General features: G+C 41.4%; 1 protein-coding gene across 1 annotated transcript; it reads left to right on the top strand.

The window, feature by feature from the left end:
* Positions 1-1,155: 1,155 nt before the first annotated feature.
* LOC310811347 (interleukin enhancer-binding factor 2 homolog) lies at positions 1,156-15,874 on the top strand (the record flags this gene model as incomplete). Its single annotated transcript, XM_083679466.1, has 12 exons — positions 1,156-1,167; positions 1,358-1,462; positions 2,140-2,217; positions 2,932-3,034; positions 3,367-3,432; positions 6,507-6,623; positions 9,655-9,733; positions 11,996-12,083; positions 12,626-12,687; positions 12,961-13,075; positions 13,644-13,734; positions 15,753-15,874. Exons 2-12 carry the CDS (start codon positions 1,364-1,366, stop codon positions 15,872-15,874), a joined length of 1,020 nt encoding a protein of 339 aa, XP_083535592.1. The 5' UTR covers positions 1,156-1,167; positions 1,358-1,363.
* Between the last annotated feature and the right edge of the window lie 6,416 nt (positions 15,875-22,290).

The following is a 22,290-nucleotide window of genomic DNA, read 5'->3' as shown; positions in this document are numbered from 1 at the left end:
CCAACGGTCTGTCTATGAAATTGAGAGTTGTTACGCTTCTCCCTGAGCTGTTTACCAAAAAAAAGTGACGGGGAGCCGCTGTGTTCAGTTCAGTTCAATTTTATTTATTGTTGAATTCAAGTATACAATGCAACGAAATGCTTGGGGCCGGTGGCCGGATACAGGGGGGTGCTGGGTCGGGCTACGCCCCCCAGTCAAGTCCTCCCTCTACCACGCTCACAGCCAAAACCTTAAACTGTCACTCAACAGACACGCCCACATTCAATTAGCGTGCGGGAGTCAACCAGTTGCACTGTTCTCAGCGCTAGCTAGCTAATTAGTAGTACACGTCCTCAAGGATTAACACAATGAGGTAAAGTGCATAAGAGATTAGAACACGTGTTGACTACAAATGCTCTAATTAAACATATTTAATGTGGAACTTTTGCTTCAACGTGTGTTCCGTGGCCCTGCATATGTTAGCAGCAAGCAAGGAAAGTCAGCTAGCTAACTAACTAAACTAGCTAGCTATTTCTGTCAACGCCGTCCACCTTCACGACTCCTCCATCTCCCCTTCAAATGAGATTATGGATTGGTCGCTTTGTCTCTTTTGTCTGATGTCTTCATCATTTTTACGTCTCGTAAAGAAAGTGCAGTTTTCTTATAGCACTAGCTATAAAGAAAGTGTCTGTCTGTTTGGTTGAGTACTTATGCTTGAGGCTGAACACAAATGGATAAACACGTGCCCGGTCGCTCATTCCTGTAGTGAGTGTTCATCATGGATGCTTGTGTTTTGTGCATTGCAAATGAAGCCATATACATTATTTCCCAATGTCCACCTCTTTTACCAGAGGAGAGAGGACCCGGGGCCGGAGTGGCCGTTATGGCGGTCGTGGAGGAGGTGCATGCCCTCGGTATGTAGCAGGACGTCTGTCCATCCTGTTCTGCATGCACGGTTCCCTCTGCTCCTCAGTGTTTGGGGAGGGGAAACGACCTCACTCATGCTGGACTGGCTATTCTGCCTTGAAATTAGGTCCATTGGGTTCCAATCTTATCCGTAGAAGGTTGGTTTGGGTCCAGGGTTTCTGTCCAACCTAGAAGTAACTAACTAACTTCTGTCCAACTATGCTAATCAATGCTGTCTCCTTTCACTGTTGCAGGTTTCACAAGCCCTTTGACCTCTATGTGGTGAGTGTGCCTGTCCTGTGACATCACAGAAATAACTGTATTCATAACTAATGATTATAATAATGAGTCAAGTCAGGCTTTGTTTAAAGTATATTTCACAGTGCCTCAATACACCTTACAGTTTAAAAAAGATGATATAAACAACATCGTGTTTTACACTGTAAACAGCCCCTGTGTCCCCTCCTCTCAGTGTGAGATGGCCTTCCCGCCCCTGAAGCCAGCCCCAGATGAGACTGGCTTTAGTGAAGCTCTACTGAAGAGGAACCAGGACCTCAGCCCTACCTCTGCAGAGCAGGTGGCTTTCCTAAGCACCGACTCTCTTCCGGATTAACTCACGTTGCTGAAAACCTTTAACATACATTCATACATAACACACACATATTCATTTATACATGTATATTCATCATAACACACACATTATTTTATACATTTATATTGAACATGCATTATGTTAAATTTATATTACATTTATACGCAACATACATTTTACAATTAACATACTCCATGACAAACTAGAGTGATCAGACAGTAATTTAGATGAGGTGGCCTGACTGCACAAAGACAACCTAGCAGCAAGCACTGTATTAATGACCACTCTACCAGTGGTCCAGACCCTCTCAGTTTGTTAGCCAGGATGTTTCTCTAATATGATTGTTAAGCTGTGAAGTGTTTGCTTCTGAAGCAGTGCAGTGGTGAGGGCCTGCTATGCTGTCCAGAGCCTCCTGGGGGCAGCACTTCCCCACATTTTGTGAGATTTCTCTGCACAATTATCACAAACACAGACAGCCTGCTGTTTCAGGGCTATGGTTGAGAAATTGTACACAAAATATGCAGCAGAAGAGATGAAACATAAAATGAGTTTTTAGAAAGTACATTGCACAAATATTATGGGTCCTTAACCTTATGCTTCTGCTTACTAAGTTAATCTAATGTTTTACATCATATTTGACTGCTCTCCCCTCTCTCCCCCAGGCCTCCATCTTGTCTCTAGTCACCAAGATCACCAATGTCATCGACAACATCATCGTTTCGGCTGGCACTGATGAAGTGGTGGGTACCAGACCTGGGATGAAATCGTATTTCAATTACATTCAAGGCTCTCTCCAATTTTTGGGGGTAAATTAGAAATTAGAAAATGTCTGTAGTATTGGAATGTATTTGAAACTATTTCAAATACATTGAAACTATTTCAAATACATCTGTTTAAATATTTGTAAGACTATGTTTAGAATTAGCTTGATCTATTTGGAAATACACAATAATGATCTGGTCTGAAGACACTGGGGGCTAGAACATGCAGGTACAGTAGGCCTGCTACAGGAGAGGCTGTTGGAGGACGGGCTCAATCAGCCTCTGATTTCTACCTCCACAGCCTCCTCTGGTGTACTACTGTCACAGGTTTGTGTAACCTGTTATTGTAGTATTTCAGTGGTACCTATGCTGGACTAAGGTTAGCTGATATTATCGAATATTGTGATATTTGGAGCATATCGTGGTATTGTTTTCTTACAGAATATTGTCTGTGAAAATGCTGACAAGTGTAGTTTCCCGCTTTTTGCAAGGTAAATCACATCAAGCAGTGAACATCTTTGTTTCACCAGATTATTTACAGTACAACTCCAGCCACATGCTCTATGCGCTGCAGATCCATAATCTTTGCTCACTGCCATGTCTCCACCGTATTTCAGCGATATTATTCAGATATTTTCTCAAAGTAATTTGGATGTCGCCCAACCCTAGCTAGAGTTATCTTTTGCCCTCCAGGAAATAGAGGAAATGAGGCAGACAGGCTCCTACAGGAAAAGCACCATGACCACTGGACACAATGTTGCAGACCTCGTTGTCATTCTCAAAATATTGCCCTGTTGTAAGTTTCCCCAAAATGCATTGATGCCACTTCCTCCCGACTGTCACTTCTCAATGCTTCTTACAATGATGTTACCAGTTCACACCATTATTTAGTCAGAATTGCCCCCATACCTAGCTTTGTTCCCCCATTTCCTGCCTAAAATTAGTTTGGCTTCAACTTCTCTGTATTGGCTGTCAACAACTTGTAATTGTGCTTTAGAGGCCTTGTTGCCCCGCCTACAAAATAAGACGCAATAAGTTGGAATGGGATGCAATATGTTCAAGAGGAATGTGGTGTAGTTGTTGGAATATGGGTAATAGTGACCAGTAACAGAACTTTGTTTCTCTTAGTGGACACAGTGGCATGTCTGGGAAACAAGGTAGTGGAGACCCTACGCACACAGGATCCCTCAGAAGGTAATACCGCTGGAAAATGATAATAGTGATGATAAAGTTTAGAATGCTCTATAATTTAATTAGATTTCTGATGGCGCTATAGTGTACTGTAGTGCGACATACTGTGTAATATGTAATAATATATGCCATTTAGCTGACGCTTTTATCCAAAGCGACTTACATTGCAGTGATTGCATACATTTCAGTATATATGGTCCCATCGGGAATCAAACCCACAGTAGTGTAAGAAGTGACCTTACATTAGCCCCTGGGTAACTTTGTGAAGCAGGTTTGTAGGGCTGTATGATATACCATACAACTATTGGTATTCTGGTTGGAAGGTGTGCAATATTATTATCGCAAGAGGCTATATGAGTCTTTTTTTTTTTAAAACGTGTTGTCAATGCATCTCCAGAGATGCGCTTGACTCCATTCACCCACTCAATGAGTGTGCTAGTGCTGACCAATCCGAACGTCCCCCTAGAGTGTGCAGCATAGGAGCAGGAAATATGACAGTCTATACATGGATGTGGCACATTCACCGGAAAGTCGGCAAGATTACTAAGATTACCTCCTGATGCTGAGGAGGAGATTGCTACTGTCAATAATGATTTGGTGGCAAAAAAATGTCAACCTGTGTAGTGTGGATACAAGAGAGAAGATCAAACCAAGGTATTGTGTAGGAACTACCTCACATTAGTTGTGACAACAACGAGACAACAGGTCCAACTTGATCGATCATTTAAAACAGTGCCACCGCAAATTGTATGAATAGTGCATGGCAAATTAGTAATTCGAATTTACATGCAGCAGCTACACTTTCTGGGGTCCACATAAAATGCATGAGTACAGAACAGTTAGACAGACTATTGCTCTCCAAGAAGCACTTCAGGTTGGGGGGGGGGGGGGGATTCATGCCCGGACGCAGTAATATATTCAAACATTAAATTATCTCATAACAGTCGAAGTACCATAGTGATGTCTGGACACCTCCATTTGTTCTTGTTACAGTGTCATCATTGAGTTACGTCAATACAATGCAAAAAATAATTAACTGGATGTTTTTAGTCAGGACTTAAGAATCATTAGAATACCACATTTTGTGTTTTAAAGAGCTTACATATTGATGGACATAATTAGTGAAACTCTACAAAACAAAATGTGAAGTGCCAATGCTTGATAACGAGTAAAACAGAACACAAATCTGAAACAATAATGGAATGAAATACAATTATACATATTTGCAAAGATTGATGTTGTCTCCTGGCTTATAACAATTTTGAAATTGTAACAACACTATTATGTTAAACAGACATTTAGGAAAAGCCAGGGAAGTTGGGCGACATTGGTTTCATAATGGCAGAGGTATTTTAATTAACTTGTGTAATGTTCTCCACACTGCACTTGCCTCCCTCATCAGCTGACGGTCTGCTGCTACCTACCGCAGCCCTACAAACAGCCCACTCACTCACTGCCACTCACTGCCACTCTCTAACCACTGTCTAACCATTGCGTGTGTCATAGCAAAGAGGATGAATACAGTACTTATTGACTGAAGGCATTTCAGCTTTTAACTTTTAAATGCCAGGCTTGGCAGCTGGGAAGTGAAGATAATAAGATTTGTGCCCCCGTTATAGTCGATGATGAGTGAGCCGGTTAGAGGGTAGATCAGGAGCCACACATCCGAGATGGAATAGGGATGTTGTGGGTTCCAGACCTGATTTGCTCAAAGGTTGACCAGAAGGTGGTCATTGACATGAGTTTGTTTAGAGTATGCAAATGATACTCTGGATGTGGTAGAAGCATTTGCATACTACACACCACTTATCCCCCAGCTGGCCGCGACTCTAGAGTGGGGTGGAAAGGTCCAGGTCTTTGGTTTCCCGGTGGGAGCCACGGGCAAATGGCCTGCCTGTAACAACCAGGTTTTAATGGCACTGGGCCTGTCAAAGTCTAGGAGGACTTCCCTGGATGTGCTTTGGGATTTCTACTCTCCGACACCGAGTGGCAATGAGTGAGTCCCCGCTCATTCGCCTGGGGGAGGGTTGCCAAGTCTTGTAGGTGGGTCGAGGCATCTCCACTCACCTACTGGAGTCACGGAAAGAGCGGACAGGGTGAAACAGGAGTGAGGACTCATAAGATGGCGGGAGTGAGGAAAATGTGTTGAAAGGGGGGGTCACCGGCAGGTGGTCAGATGTTTTGGGGGCCACAAGGAGTGACGCAGATTTAAAGCTCAAAGTCATAGAGTGAGGGAGGGGGTCACCGGCTGGTGACCCAGAGGAGTATAATGGCCGGAGGGCGACGCTACAATGGCCTCCTGAACGATTGGCTCGTAGGGCCTCATGGGTTAACTTGTATGATCTTAAATTGTATTGCTGGAGGAGGGAGTAGAGAGGAGGCTGACTTGGACCCAGGGCGTCGCGTATTTGGAAAAGGGGTGGCTACGGGGCCATAGCGCCTTGGAGTTGTTCGAAGTACGAAGCGTGTATCTGTGGGTTGGAGGAGGTCTATCAAGAGTCGGGGGTGTTCTCTGAGCATGCACGCATCACTGTGCATGAGTTTGAATCCCGTTGGAGGGATGCCGGACACAACACGGACCCAGGGAGGGGACTAGCTCTAGTCTCATTAGCTGCACGGGCGAGGCCATGCAATGTGTTTCGATGGGGAGTTTCCAAGCTGAGTTACCCGGTATGCGTACATCTATCGCATGGACCGGGCGGTTTACAGACAGGAATGGCTTAATTAAGCTTTAAAATAGTGCTAAAATGTCCATGATAAATTGGTAGTGATCAAGGAATGAGATTGCATGCTAAAGAACGTTCATTGGAGAGTGCTGTTTTGGTCCAGACAAGGAGCACCTGGTGTCATGGCCGAGCACTTGCCCATATGTATAATTTGTATGTTTTATGGATATGCACACATTTGCCGCTATTAGAAAATGCAATATATTGTAAATTTTCAGTGTTGCCAAATAGGGCAGCAAAGCGCCTAACTTCATGCTACAACACAATCAAACCATTTAGTGGTTGAAATTAAATTGTGCATATAAAGAGGTACCTTACATGACATTGGTAACGGTATGTGTGTTTCCCCAGAGCTCTCCATGCTGCCGAATGAGACAGGCTTTGAGATAAACTCGTCGGACGCCGGAGTTAAGATCCTCATTGCCACTGTGCCACACAACATGGACAACCTGGTGGAGGGGGTACACAGTATGTACGGGATTGAGCAATGCAAGAGTCAAACTCTGAGATCGGTTGGTGTTTGTTAAAGCCACTGTCAGTGACACTCTACTTACTTATTAATGATGAATATAACCTAGATACTGTAAAACAACTGAATTACCTCCTCATAAGCAAAGTCATGAGAACATATTACTCCCTTCATCATTTTGTGGTAATTTAAGAATGTGTTAACAGATGCCTTTTGGCTTCAAATCATGTTATAAAAAAGTAACACTGCTCTCTTGGAATGTCATTCTGCACAACAAATGGAGAGATGGCAACAAGTATATCATAGTAATCAAGTGCTATTTGCACTAGCCTCTTTTTCTCTCAACCTAACCAAGGCTTGTGCCCTGCGTAAGTAATGGACAGTGAAGCATGTTTTGTTCTATTGCCTCTATACTCAAAGTGTGCATTTGAAATCGAACAATTACTATGAGGTTAAGTTATAGATTCTCAGCATTTATTTGATGGTATTCGTGTACATTGGTTTCACCATTTATTTGGAGGTATTTTCTTATGCTTGAGCAGACAAGATGTTTCTGTACACAACAGAATACATTCTTAAGACAAACACAACTTAGGTTAAAATAAACCATATGGATAACAGAAAAGCAAAGCAATAGATAGGAGTCACATAACAAAGGACCTGGTAAAACATTTACTGTAGGTAGGGGTTTAATAGGTCCAAGCCGACATTTCAGCGGGGTACGTCGAAGGCCTGCCACTACAGAAATTTCAAGGTGTGAAGTGCTGCCAAAACCCACCACAAGATGGTGACAAGAGCTGTGAAGGGTGGGCTATGTGTCTTGCACTTGCAAACATCCATGTTTGTTTACATTTGTCAGTTTGCATTTCACAGCACGCACAAACTATAACCATCATTGGATTATTTAAATGTTCTGGTTTTAGTCAATTACTTTGATCACTAATGAGCTCACACTTAATGTGATCAATTGTGAATTGTAATCGCTACATCTCAAACGGAGGATGATCTCACATGAGACGACATACCTTTGTCAGAGCCAAATGGCAGTTTTACTGTTACACCATGTTTTGAAGCTAATATACAGCATCAAGGACAGGAAAATATTGTTGAACAAGCAAACCTGGTTACTTTTGACAGGAGAATAACGTAGTGGTTAGTGTGAATGAAAAACATTAAATTGTCGGATCTCAGGTTTATAACACATGGCCTATGACAAACAGCTCTGATGAGCGTTGCACATGTCATCCGCTGCAATTCCATTCACCCATTCTCCTGTCAAAAGTCACCAGAATTGCTTGTTTAACATGTCATATGCAACACAGTCCCCCTTCACCCCTCGCAACATTTTAGGCTGTAGCCCCCTCACATAAATTCGTCAGATATCCAATACAGGCAACATTGAAGATGACATCAAACTACTGTATACAAGCTAGACCAACCTTTTTAGCCTACCAATGTGATGACAAAGAGTTTATTTATTGCAGATATGAAGATTGGAAATTGTTTAAATGTCAGGTTATTTTAAGGAGAACCAAGCAATGGTTATACCTCATACCGTCATCAAGCATTCTCTCAAAGCGCAAAGAAGCTGGATGAGCCTTAATTTAAAATTTATAAATGTCTTCATGGACACTTCATAAAATGATGGCAGACAATGGAATATGTGTCAGTGTCCCCGAAAGTGCATATTAATTAACTCATAGGATATAATGTTTCTCACTTGATTCCGCGTATTTCAAGTACATGTATATAAATATGTTCATATGCGCAGAGAAGCGGAGGGAATTTTTAGCTCAGTCTGACATGAATAAGCGTGAGCTTTAATAATGCAACACATGTTCATGCGAGACAGGAGTAAGGATTTGGGGTTTCAGTTAGATGATGATGATAATGCATTTATTTTATATAGCACCTTTTGGTGGATCGTTTGAAGGGGGAGAGCGTGCTGGAAAATTGTCACGCCTTGATCGGAAACGATCAAGAAAATGATGACCCTCCCCCATGAACCATACAGTATATCACTATAAACGTTCAACTCCTGGCTGGCCCGGGAACATCTCGCTCCATTCACACTGGATTTTAGGTTTTAGTCTGAATAGAAACATGCCACAAGTGAGATTTGTTGACACAGGTCTGTTTGCTACAGTTGTCATAGAGAACAACTATCAGTCAGCTAAATGGTTTTGGACACACTCTGCTGTATCCCCCTCTCTCTCCTGCTCTCTTGCTTGATTGTGACTGAGCAAGTCCCCTCTCCCTCCCCCTCCCATTGTAACTTTAACTAAACTATTCTGCTTTGATTATTAATCTAAAACGATTTTTGCAAGCAAGCGATTGCAAAAGGCTATCTTATTAAGATGAGTACGAAGAGCTGTGAAGGATGTTATCACCACCGTTGAAGTAAAGCTACTGGATAAAGCTAGACCAAACTTTTTAGCCTACCGAGGCTATGGTACAGCACCTTTGAAACAACTCATCAAGCTACAGTACTCTCACAATGTAGACATATCTATCATACTCAATGATGCCTCCTGGTGGTTGTTTTACGAGGTGAATGACCTGGAAAAAAAACTTGTGATATAGCATCCAAGTATTTTAATGTGCTAGTGGGAGTATGCATGCATGTATAAAAATGGTAAACTCACTCCAAGTTAAAATACCCCCACCCACATTGTCGAATGGCAAGCTTTTTGATGGCGTAGCTGGTTAACATCGGCTAAAAATGCTTCACCCATTACTTACGCAGGGCACTGTATATGAAAGGTTTTTCAATGAAAAAGAATTTCTCAATGGTGAAACCAACATCTGCACAAATACCATCAAAATAATAGCTTAGAATCTACTTTAACCTTTCAGTAAATGTTTGATTTCAAATCTAAGCTTTTGGTGTATAGAGCCAAAAGAAGAAAAAATGCTTCACTGTCCCATTACTTAAGCAGGGCACTGTAGATTAAGTCTGTGGAGCCCCCCCCCCACCCACACACACACACACACAGATATTGATGTGGTCTATCCCTCTATCTCTGCCAGTGGATATGATGCTCCTGCAAAACAACATGGCTCCCGTTCGCCATGCTCGCTGGGTACAAGAGAATGCCTCCCACTCCACGTGAGCTGTCATTTGCAATGTCACACACAGACAAACACACATACAGTACAATCGTAAATGCATTTATCATGGATCTCTTGGAATTATACAATTCTGTCAATTATTGTGACCAAATGGACAGATGGATGTAGACATCAAACCTTCTTCAGTGCTGTTTATCAACTATATATATATATATATATATATATATATACACACACACACACACAGTGGGGGAAATAATTATTTGATCCCCTGCTGATTTTGTTAGTTTGCCCGATTACAAAGAAATGAGCGGTCTATAATTTTTATGGTACTTTTATTTTAACAAATCGACACAGAATATCAACAAAAAAAGTCCAGAAATAAATATTATATAAAGTTATAAATTAATTTGCATTTGATCGAACGAAATAAGTATTTGATCCCCAAGCAAAACATGACTTAGTACTTGGTGGAGAAACCCTTGTTGGCAAGCACAGAAGTCAGACGTTTCTTGTAGTTGGTCACCAGGTTTGCACACATCTCAGGAGGGATTTTGGTCCACTCCTCTTTACAGATCCTCTCCAAATCCTGAAGATTTCAAGGCTTTTGCTTGGCAACTCGAAGCTTCAGCTCCCTCCACAAATTTTCTATAGGATTAAGGTCTGGAGACTAGCTAGGCCACTCCATGACCTTAGTGTGCCTCTTCTTGAGCCACTCCTTTGTTGCCTTGGCCGTATGTTTTGGGTCATTGTCATGCTGGAAGACCCATCCTCAATGCTCTGGCTGAGGGAAGGAGGTTCTCGTCCAAGATCTTACGGTACATGGCCCCGTCCATTGGCCCCTCAATGCAGTGAAGTCGTCCTGTACCCTTAGCAGAGAAACAACCCCAAAGCATAATGTTTCCACCTCCGTGTTTGACGGTGGGGATGGTGTTCTTGGGATTGTAGCATTCAGCATTTCTTTCCCTCCAAACACGACGAGTCGAATTTATGCCAAAGAGTTCAATTTTGGTCTCATCTGACCACATCACCTTCTCCCAAGCCTTCTCTGAATCATTTTAGTGTTCATTGGCAAACTTCAGATGGGCCTGTACATGTGCCTTCTTGAGCAGGGGGACCTTGCGGGCACTGCAGGATTTCAATCCGTTACGGTGTAGTGTGTTACCAATGGTTTTCTTGGTGACTGTGGTCCCAGCTGCCTTGAGATCATTACCAAGCTCCTCCCGTGTAGTTCTGGGCTGATCCCTCACCCTTCTCATGATCATCCTTACCCCACGAGGCGAGATCTTGCATGGAGCTCCAGGCCGAGGGCGATTGATTCTTATTTTGTATTTCTTCCATTTTCTAATAATTGCACCAACAGTTGTCTCCTTCTCACCAAGCTTCTTGCTGATGGTCTTGTAGCCCATTCCAGCCTTGTGCAGGTCTACAACTCTTACCCTGATGTCCTTTGAATGTTCTTTGGTCTTGCCCATGGTGGTGGAGAGGTTGGAATGGAAGAGACTGACCTGTATTGACAGGTGTCTTTTACACCCATAACAAGCAGAGATTAGGAGTACTTTTCCTAAAGTGACAGGACTAATCTGTGTGCCTCATGGGCATAGAACCGGTCTGTATGAGCCAGAATTCTTGCTGGTTTGTAGGGGATCAAATACTTATTTCCTTCGATCAAATGCAAATGAATTTATAACTTTATATAATGTGTTTTTTCTGGACTTCTTTGTTGATATTCTGTCAACAATTTCCCCCACTGTGTGTGTGTGTGTGTGTGTGTATATATATATAGAAAACCTTGTTAACCCTGTTATATTATTTCACTACAATTAAGTACTTGATGCCACGTGTCTTGCAATATTGCAGCAGTGCAATTTCAGGAGCTCTAGGTTACCTCTCTTTGTGTGTAGTGAGTCACTACTCTCTCCAATGCACAATTAACTTGAACTCAACATCAAAGAGCTCAGCATTCAAATGACTCATTGTTCATCAGTGACACTTCCAATCCACAGGTGAATAAAATATGTCTTCATTTTTTGATATGTTCATCATGTGTAAAGACATTACCTAGGCTAAAAGTCATACAAAACAAATAAACAAACTGTTTAGAATGCAGGACAGAAGGTTTTTTTCTTTTCAAAGGTACCACTTTAACTTGCATCTGTTTCTTTTTCCCTATATTGGTTCAACCTGGAACAATGACATTACTGTTCATGGAGAATTGTGTGCTTGGCTTCCCCAGTAGTAATGCAGTTGCTTAGTTTCATGTCAGAGTGATGTTTGTTATTTGGTTCTGGGATGTCAGGGTGAAGGTTCTGGTCCGCTTGCTAAAGGATCTGCGGAGCCGCTTCCTGGGGTTTGAACCCCTCACCCCCTGGATGCTGGACTTACTGGTGAGCCTCCATTTAAACATGGTAAACTCCTACACGCAGCTGTTGGAGTCTTGCATGCTCCATTTATCAACGTCTAAATGTCCATGACTGTTGAATGGAGCTGTTAATTGGAAAATGTGTGTGTTTTGATTCGACACAGCAGCTTTTTCACATGCAGAGGCGTTAAAGCGCTGTGGTCTCATTACAGGTGTGTGTGTGTGTGTGAGACATTTGACTGCACTGCACCTCCTGGCGTGTGTCTGCTTTTGTTTAGCTCAATTCAGAGCAGAAACTCTTGGTCATCAGTTGGACAAGCACACAACTGTCTACTGTCTGCCGCGTTCTTCACCCAAGTTTAGTGAAGTTAGTATAGTATAGTATATGAGGCCAAAGAAATGTCAAATATACAGTCATTTTTGGGTTGTAGATGCTGGCACAAGTTACCTGCCTGTTCATTCTCCTGTTGCCATTGGAAATTAACCCCCCCCTCTCTCTCTCTGTCTCTCACACACACTCTCTTTGTCACTCTATCCCTCTTGCTTTCTTTCTCTCTCTTTGGCCAGGGCCACTCTGCTGTCATGAACAACCCCAGCAGACAGCCATTGGCCCTGAATTTGGCCTACCGGTAGGTCAGTCTACATGAGCATGGAAATGGAGTGTATAAATGGGAGAGAGATTGGGATGCTTAGAGAGTGGACTTACTTGGCTCACTTGTGTCTTTGCTCTGAGCTGTATGTATGTACCATTCTCAGGAGTGTGTGAACTGTATGTGGTACATATCCCTTAGTGCTGGTGGTCAGATGGTTAGGTGAATTGTGTGTGCCTGTTGGTGCGTGTGTGTGTGTGACTGCTCAGTGCAGGGTTTTGTTAATCTCTCTCTCTCTCTTGCTGTGTCCAGGCGGTGCCTCCAGATGCTGGCCTCGGGGCTGTTCCTGCCCGGCTCGTCTGGTATAACAGACCCCTGTGAGAGCGGGCACTACCGCGTACACACCACCATGGACATGGAGGAGCAGGTAAACGACCAGCTCGCCTCTATCAACAACACCCTCACGTGTCATCCTGCTTCGTCATCATCATCTCCCAGTGGTAGGCGTGAATCCATTCATTTCAAGAGCTTGGTACGAAAAGGCAAATCTACTTCTAAGTAGTGCTCAAGCAATGATTTGTGCTCAAGAAGAATGAGCAAAGCTCAATGTTTCGTTCTGTCATTTGGCTTTGTGGTTGAAGTTCTTTCTTCCTTTCTTTTTTCTTTTGTTTATTGCTTCAGTGCGTTTAACAGGGCTAACAATACTGACTGTGCGATGGCCTTCACACACACTTGCCATGTGCTCACATTGTATACAGATCCATACAGTGCTACAGGGTTGTCTCTTGAACTTCAACTCATGAAGTGATTGTCATCCTGTGAACATTGGAAATTGCCAACATACGTTCCATAGATCAATGTTTGTTTTCTGAGAAATTGTGTTCATTGGATTCGCTTTGACACCCCCAGAACTGATCTTTTAGTGTTTACTTGCCCTTTCCAGCATGTTCAACATGTGTACAAAGATGCTGAAGTTAATATTTGACGGTCTCCAGGACATGGTGTGCTTCACTGCCCAGACACTGGTGAGGGTTCTGTCACATGGCGGCTACATGAAGATCCTGGGCCTGGATGGAGATGCCAGCTGTAAGTCCTCCAGGTCGCTCATGTGAAACAGGTTTCTAACTCAAGGATCACCTGGTTAGATAAAGGTTAAATAAGTCAATACTCACTTGAACAACACACAGCATTCACTGCAAAACTTCTGTCATTGATAGAAATGACTCCCACATATTCGGTTACCTCTTCACGTTTATTTGAGGTTGTTACAGTCAAGTCAACCTTTTTCAAGACAATAATTCTAAATGACCCCATGGCATGCACAACTGGTGTCAATGAGATGACCAACAACTTTAAGTTGATTTGATATGCGTTATGTCCTTGCTCATCTAGTTGTATGACTAATTGATTTATGATTGTGTGATGGCCAGTTTAGGCCAATGTCCTTTTTCTCCATCTCTGGCTGCTGTACAATTCCTGAAATGTTACTTCACTCCCCTTTTTAAAGTAATTGGATTGTCATAGGCATGGGCTAGAGGGAATGTCCTATGGATTCTTAGAACCACTGCGCTCAAACCTTGGGTGTATTGACCAAAAGAAATCTTCAAATAAAAAAACAAAACAGTTCACATTCAAAAAAGAGTTAGGGCCCCATTTAGCTTGAACAAAACAATGCTGAATTGTTAAACACATACATCACAACTCAAGAGTACAGTATGATCTTTATTGTCTTTAACCCTCTAGGCCCCAATAGATTCTGGAATGCTACTGTAGATTACTGAGAATTCCCAGTTAAATGCTAATTTTTATCACGTATTCTAAACAAACGGGTATAGCTATAAAACAAATTCAAATGGACAATTACAAGTTTGTTTTAATTTTAAAGACCACAATCTCCTCTTTAATATGACACCAAGTCCATGGCAGAATGATTTATTTATATATATAATATTTATATTCATGTTGATTTACTCTGCTTTAATTAAATTAGACTTATTATGTCATACTCTTTATTCAAATATTATAAATGTTTACAGATTGAAGGCATCTGACATAAATATTGAGTAGAGCCACAATTATCGAGCTATCTTTTATCATGGGTTAGGGTTAGAGGTTATCGTAAGAGGCACATAGGGGAGGAGTCGTTGTGCTCAGTGCTCCCTCTTCGGCTATGATGACGAGACAGGTCTTGCTATTGATAGCAAAGTTGAAGTCGTCCGTCTCAAAAAAAGTTGAGGTACCTTCCTCGTCAAAACTATATGGTGAGAAATTGCTGCAACTCGAGAGCTTATAGCGTTCATATGTGAGCCCCACTACGGTGCTTGGTGATCTGCCCCCCAAAACAGCGATCCCTCTTTAGGTGTGATGAAAAGATAGGTCCCGCTAGATGGTAACCCTGAGGGGGTCTTTCCCTAAGAGATTAAATGTATGACAACTGAGGCTCAGGCTATCTACCCACACATTTTCACTCACGATGTCATCATCACTTTCCATGGCGAAGGAATCGGTCTCACTCTCGTAGCACTGTCGGGCTGCCTCCTCCAAGCTGAACAGACGAGGACGCTTCGGCGCAGACGTGACTCGTGACTACAGTGTTACAACTGATTTTTTTTTTTTTTTTTTTTTTTTTTTTTTTTACAAAATGTCTAATGACATGAACATCTTCCACATCTGGTTTTACAGTGACAACCTTGCGTGTACAATGTACTATTGTTAGCTATTTAATTTTAAGTTCTTAATACATTTATTGGGGTTCGAAAATCAATGCCGTCTGCGGGTGCACTAGTAAAATATAGAACGGGCGTCGATGGCCGCTATGGGGGATAGAGGGCTAACAATGGTTTAAGAAAATGCATCGTTCAAGCAGAGTATAAGTAAACAGCATATTCAAAACTCCCATTTTGTGTCATCTAATCTTTTAAAAATATGAAAGTTATTATAGGCAAGCAAAATGTAAATGTTAATTTCTGAAGGGAATTTACACCCCACCCCCTTACACCATTCCTTATAAATCCACGAGGAAGAATGAACCAGTGTTCACAGGAGAAGGGTAGAGAATCAGACTGCAGCCTACTTTTCCTTCTCATTCTCTACTTCTCTGTCAGATCTAGTTTCAGAGACGTCCATATGGGGTGGGGTGACTGTGAGGCCGTCTGAGAAGGCCTACGAGAAACTACCTGAACTGGAGGTGGATGGAGATGGGGAGGGGGGCAGAAAAACTACCTGAACTGGAGGTGGATGGAGATGGGGAGGGGGACAAAGAAGAGGCACATCACCCATTGACCCCAAAGAATAATCTGAATAATTGGATCAGAAAGTCTGGCTGGCTGTCTGTCAGCCTATGTTGAGGTAAGTGGTACAGATATTCACCCAATAGAGAGCTGAAATCTTTATAATTATATAAACTGTTTGAAAAAACCCAGACAGGAAAAATGAATGAGGATTGAACAGGAAGTAAGTTCAACTACAGAACTACATTCTGATGGCACGATTTAGAGCTCTATAAAATGATTCTGAGTTTTACTGATTTGTCAAACCATTTACCCCATTCACATTGATTTACTGCCACTTTTACAGTGCTTTTGGAAAGTATTCAGACCCCTTCACTTTTTCCACATAAAAATAAATTAAAAGAATTTGCCATCAATTCACACACAATACCCCAGAATGAAAAAGTGAAAACAGGTTTTTAGAAATGTCAGTAAATTTATTAAGATTGAAATACAGAAATGCCTCATGTACATGTATTCAGACCCTTTGCTATGACACTCTTAAAATGAGCTAAAATGCGAAAATCAACAACAACATCACTCAATAAGTTTAATTGAGTCCATCTTAATGCAAGGGTAATAGTTCATGTAATTTTTTTATAAATATCTTTTGTTTTTGTCTCTGATTTGCATAGGAATCTATTACAAACTGTGTGGATCAGGTTGTCATTACAAACTGAGCAAATGGAGAGGAACAAAACTGCTCAGGAATGCGACCCTGAGGCCTGGGGAGACTTACAAAAATCAACAAAGTTGAATGGTGGACAGGAAAAAGCACAGACAATGGGACATCATCTCAGTCACTCTACAAAATTGGTCTAGAACCATGTGGCCAAAAATAATCCCTTATTGGAAAATAATCTCTCATATCCATAATTGTGTTTGCAACAATGAATTCAAGTGATACAGCAAAGAAAGTGGCTGGAAATATGTTTATTTGGTTTTACTTCAAAGCATTAAGTTTAGTGCAAATTCAGCACATGCAATGCAGTTTCCGCACCATCTCTCGTGTGAAGAATAGTGGTAGCTGCATCAAGTTACTTTAGTTATGTTTGTCACTGGCAGGGACTGAGGAGTTTGTCAGGATCAAGAGAAAATTATTAAATTTGCTGAGTTGGTAGTGACATCCTAATTTACACTGTGTAATTGATTCCTATGCAAATCGGAGACCCTGTAAAAACAAAGATATTAATTCCAAAATTACATGAACTATTATCCTTGCATGAAGATGGACTCAATTCAACTTATTGAGTGATTTGTTGATGACATTTTTGCATTTTAGCTCATTTTAAGAGTCTCATAGCAAAGGGTCTGAATACTTATGTACATGAGGTATTTCTGTATTTCATATTTAATAGATTTACTGAAATTTCTGAACCTGTTTTTGCTTTTAATTTAATAAATTTTAAATTGAGTATAACACAACAAAATGTGGAAAAGGTGATGGGGTCTGAATACTTTCCGAACTGGCACTGTATATCCACTGTATGGGCCAACTGAATTTTAATCTAGGATTGTATTAGACTTGATTCTTTGCGTCTTGTTCGGTAGGAGCAGAGGTGTTTTCAAAATTGGCAATATCATATATATTGTAGGTGGATAAATGGGCAGGAGTCAGTACGTCTATCAATAGATAAAGAGGCTGTCAGGTTTTACGGCTTCTTTTGTGTACGGCTTCTTTTGTGGTTTGGCGATGTTCCACCAATATTGCCTTCTCTGTCACAAAACTGACGTGTTCAATTGTTGACCCTTTGTCAACTTTCAACTGGTGTGAATTGCTTTTGATTTCTCTCAAGAGCACAGATATGGTGTGGCACTGTGTTTTTGTCATTTTAATGACTCATTCATGTTCTCTTTCAGGCCGGGTTGTTTCAGTTTGTCGTTTCACTGTGTTCAACGGCCCCCCTACGAGGAGAGATGAAGAGAAATATTGTTTTTCCGATATTTGTATACCACTTCCTCCTCATATTACCTCAGTTTCTACTTTGATAGGGGTTATTTTTGCATAAGGGTGTGGTTTTCAATGTTTTAAGTTTCATCTTTTGATCAACAATTGTTTACGGAAATTGCTCCATTCTATTTGACTATTATACCATTTTGTCTTGTAATATTACAGGAAACATTTTCATATAAAAAAGCCTTCTCTTTTGAATGTTTCTGACTCTGAATGTAATCCAGTGTTATACTGTAGCTAGCTGCACACAGTTTCCTTACAAGCTGGCTGTCAAGAAAGCAAAGGTCATGTCTGCGTGGAGTCCGGAGGCTCTGAGCAGCCAGCTTAGACGAACGACTCTGGCTTTTTAATGTCATCTAGGATTCAGGCACAGCGCCAGTGGACTGCTGCCAGTCTTAACCAGGCTTTAATGAATGAACTTCAATTACTCTGCCGCTCAAAGGCAGACCAGCTAAATGTCATAGTCAGTTAGGGGGGAAGGAGGACGAGCTGTGAACACTCTGCAATTAAAACCTAAATGTAGGCTTTTGTAATTGTCTCTCTTTTGTTAGGCTAGCTAGACGGGCGATATCTTTATCGAGCCGCAACTGAATATGAATATCAGCTCCCCTTGATGTGATGAGTCGTGAAAATGATACCAGGACAATTTTCCAGCAACAGTATGAAATATTTTGTTCAAAGTACTTTTTTGCAAAGAGAAGGCAAGGTTTTATGGGCTTGTGAGTTTGTTATGAACAGAAGGATTTACAATGCCTCACACATTGAACAGAGCTTTTTCAATATTTAACTTTTTCCCTTGAATAATTCAGCAGAGTAAACATGCCTTAGTTATTGTTGATTCTCCAGCTGACTAACCACATCCTGTTCAACCGAGAGGACAGAGTAGATGTGCTATTGGAGCACTTGGAGTACTAATGATTAGATAAGTACTTATGATACGATAAGAGGTGTACTTTCTTTTTTCTTTTCTTTTTTTTCCTTTGAAGTGGTCCAACCACTACTACACAAAACATAATCCAGGAGGGAGCTGGTTAGACAAGCTACAGTATTAATGTCAGTTTATATATTAAAGTATAAATGTTTCGGTCCCGAAAAGTGGTTTCAAAGATTGTGTGTCTTAGGGCAACACAGGTTTGTTTACTATTGGCCAGGGGTGTTCTAGGGGAGTGGACTCACCGATTTTCACCTTTCTGTCTCATAGCTGCCTCTTAAAATTGTGAGTGCATGCATAAATACAACAGCTAATGTCCGACACTGCAAGTCCATTTCGGGGAGGTTATATATATATATATATATATATATATATATATGTAAAATATATTATTATTATTAGGGAAAAGGATGTTGTTTTGAACTTCAAACTGAATTTTGCCTCGGTGGCCAGAAGTGGCAGATTTCCAACAGACTTACACACAGCTCCTTTAAGTCCCGCCCTAGCTCCCTGCTCACTTTCAGTGTTACTATGAGTAAATATTAACAAGTGTACAGTAAACATGTTGTCCCCCACGAGTGATGTAGCGGCCCTCTATAAAAGGAGAGTGATGGAGAAACCTGTGAATAAAGCAAGACGTTTATTCATAAACTTTTTTACTATGATGCTCTGGTTGTTTGTGTTTTACAGTACTGTGTTGCCGTTGCACACAGGGAGGGCTTTTCTCGGTGCGATCACCTTCTCAGCCCAAAGAGAAAAATGATTTGGGTTAAGGATATATTAATATTGTACTAACTCTGTATTCATATAAGAAACCATTACTTCAAACACAAATGTTGGCTTCAAACATGTCTGGCTATAAACCAAGGTTACACAACTGTGGTTTCTGTGTTGATATAGGCCAAGTTTCGATATTAAATTATGCTGCATATATTAAACTTCACATCCAAAAAATACCAACAATTGTCCCTGGTGGAGACCAACAATGGTCCCCTGGGCGACACCAACAATCGTCCCCTGGGCGACACCACAATCATCCCGCTTTTCACTGTCCTGGTGCCCCGCTGGTGGAACGAGCTTCCCACTGCTGTCATGACTGCAGAGTCACTACCAATCTTCCGCCATAGATTGAAGACCCATTTCTTCAGGCTACATCTTAACGGTTCCTCCTAAAGACCTCTTGACCCCCACTACCCCCCGTACAAGTTTCTCTCCTGTTAATAAATACATTTAAAAAAAGAAGCATTGATTACTATGATGACTGATGATTCGATGATTCACTTACTTAAACAAATGTATTTATTGTAAGTCACATCTTGTTTCCTGGTGAAGACTAACTGTCTCCTAAGAGACCATCAACTGTCCCATGAGAGACCAACAACTGTCCCCTGAGTCTGCTAAATGCCATAAATGTAAATGTAAAATCTAATCTTTTAACTTGAAGAAAGAAACCAAGTTCTTTTCACGAAGTTTTTAGACCAATCTGTTTCTGACTGTCCTACAAAAATCCTGTTTATTTTCAAACAAGTGCCTTTCAAATTCAGGCAGCAGAGAGAGGTGTTGAATTAAACAACAAGCAATTGGCACATGCCAGTGCTACCATTGTCAGGGTCGGTTACAGAGCTGAGAGTATAGAATGTGCAGTATGCTTACAATCTGCTGAGTCAGGCTGACTAAATTGAGTACTTTTCTCAGTCAGGCAGCCCTCCCCTCCCTGTCATGGGGGCATCTCATGGGAACGTCACTGGTATGAAACGGAAACCTTGAAAATATGAGGGTATCATACAATGCTACAAGTTCTGTTTTCATGCTTTACAAAAGGCACATTTGTAACATGAGAAACACACCTTAGTTATTTGAACTTATTTTTTGTGGAACAATGTCAACCCTAAAATGCTAACATCTGTAGTATATCATCTTTATTTAGACCTGATTGGTGTACGGCTATACATCTCAACTTTATTGCTTTGATACGAATACCTAAAATAGCAGAAAACTTCAAAACAAGGAGGTACTGTAAGTGCCCAAAACACACTCAGGTATGAGTTTGTTGTGAGCGAGAAGTTGTGAAGTGGTGCAGAAATCAGGGTTCTTGGGCAACTTCTTGCTGCGCCACTCCTGATAAGGAAGAGGGGATAGGGGCTAGATTGCACCGAACAGGAAACTGAGTGACTCCCACACTGTTAACCTACTAATGGGCCTGTACCCAACCCCCATCCACTTTCCCTTGCACAGAATTGTCTGTCAGCTAAATGACGTAGGTTGGAAATATACATTTGAAATGGGTTGTTCGAAATAATGAGGTGAGCATAAGCATATATTAAGTGTAAAGCTTGTGATACCCGTATCAAAATATCCAATTCTATGGTGGCAAAGAGTCTACTCGAGTCTAATCTTTGCCTATGCTGAAACAAGACAGGGGTGTCGTTAACCATTGCTTCATAAGTCAAGGTCAGGGTTTGATATGAATTCATGTGGAAAATGGTTATGTTTTGTCGCAACAAAGACCGGTTGTGTCACTGAGACGGTAAGAAAAAGGTGAGATTAATGATACAGAAAGTGTGAGAGCAATTCTGAGTGTGAGGGGACAAATTAGATACTGTTAGAGAGAGAGGACATATAAAGAGAGTGGGTATGTGGGTGTGTATTGATAAGTTATTGTGTTGCATCCTGTCCTGTTCACACTACCTTTCTTCTCTCTTCATCTCACCCCAGCGCTCCAGCTCCAGTATAAGTAGGCAGGGCAGAGGTTAGGGAAGCGGACATGACAGTGCTGGTTTCATCTGAACCACAGGGGAGAAACTGCTCAGTTCAAAGACGAATGTGATTTACGGCCGGCTGTGACGAGAGGCCTCTCCTTTTGTTTTCCTCCTGGTTCTTTATTGTAGGTCACATGGATATTAGTTGAGTTTATTGATCTGTAAACTTGTGGTACTGTAGGTAAGAGGTAAGCCGAGCCTAGAGAGAGAAAACAACTCAATTATAAAATAGGGAGGAACAGAAGACATGAGGTGGAGAAAAATAAAAAGAAAGACTGAAGGAATCAGAGAATAGGTGTACGGGCTAAGTGTGCATAGCTTTCACTGTCTGACTGAAGAGCATTTTTCACCTACACAGATAATTTATAATATATGTGTATGCATGCATGTAGGCCTTCTTACCTTTACAATGGACAATAAACCAACCACTAAGGTTCTAAGTCAACATATTTCAAGAGTGAGACTGTAACTACAATCCAATGCACAATCAATTCTGCCCACGTCAAATACAAACAACTCACAATAGTCTCTGGCATGAATAGATAAAAAGGATGGATAAAAAGCCCATGGTAGTCATGAAGCAATAATCTTCACTAACAATGGCTTACAGAGAGAAGATGGACAGCATCTCAACCAACAGGGGACAATGTTGGAGCTGAAAAGCTGTCTCTTAAAAAGCATATTTAGAAACTTCATAAATGTATTGTTCTTCCAAAAAAGATAAATCAT

The sequence above is a fragment of the Argentina silus genome, assembly GCF_951799395.1.
Source record: "Argentina silus genome assembly, chromosome: 10".
In the NCBI taxonomy this organism is placed as follows: domain Eukaryota; kingdom Metazoa; phylum Chordata; class Actinopteri; order Argentiniformes; family Argentinidae; genus Argentina; species Argentina silus.
This window is presented reverse-complemented; position numbering and strand designations above follow the sequence as displayed.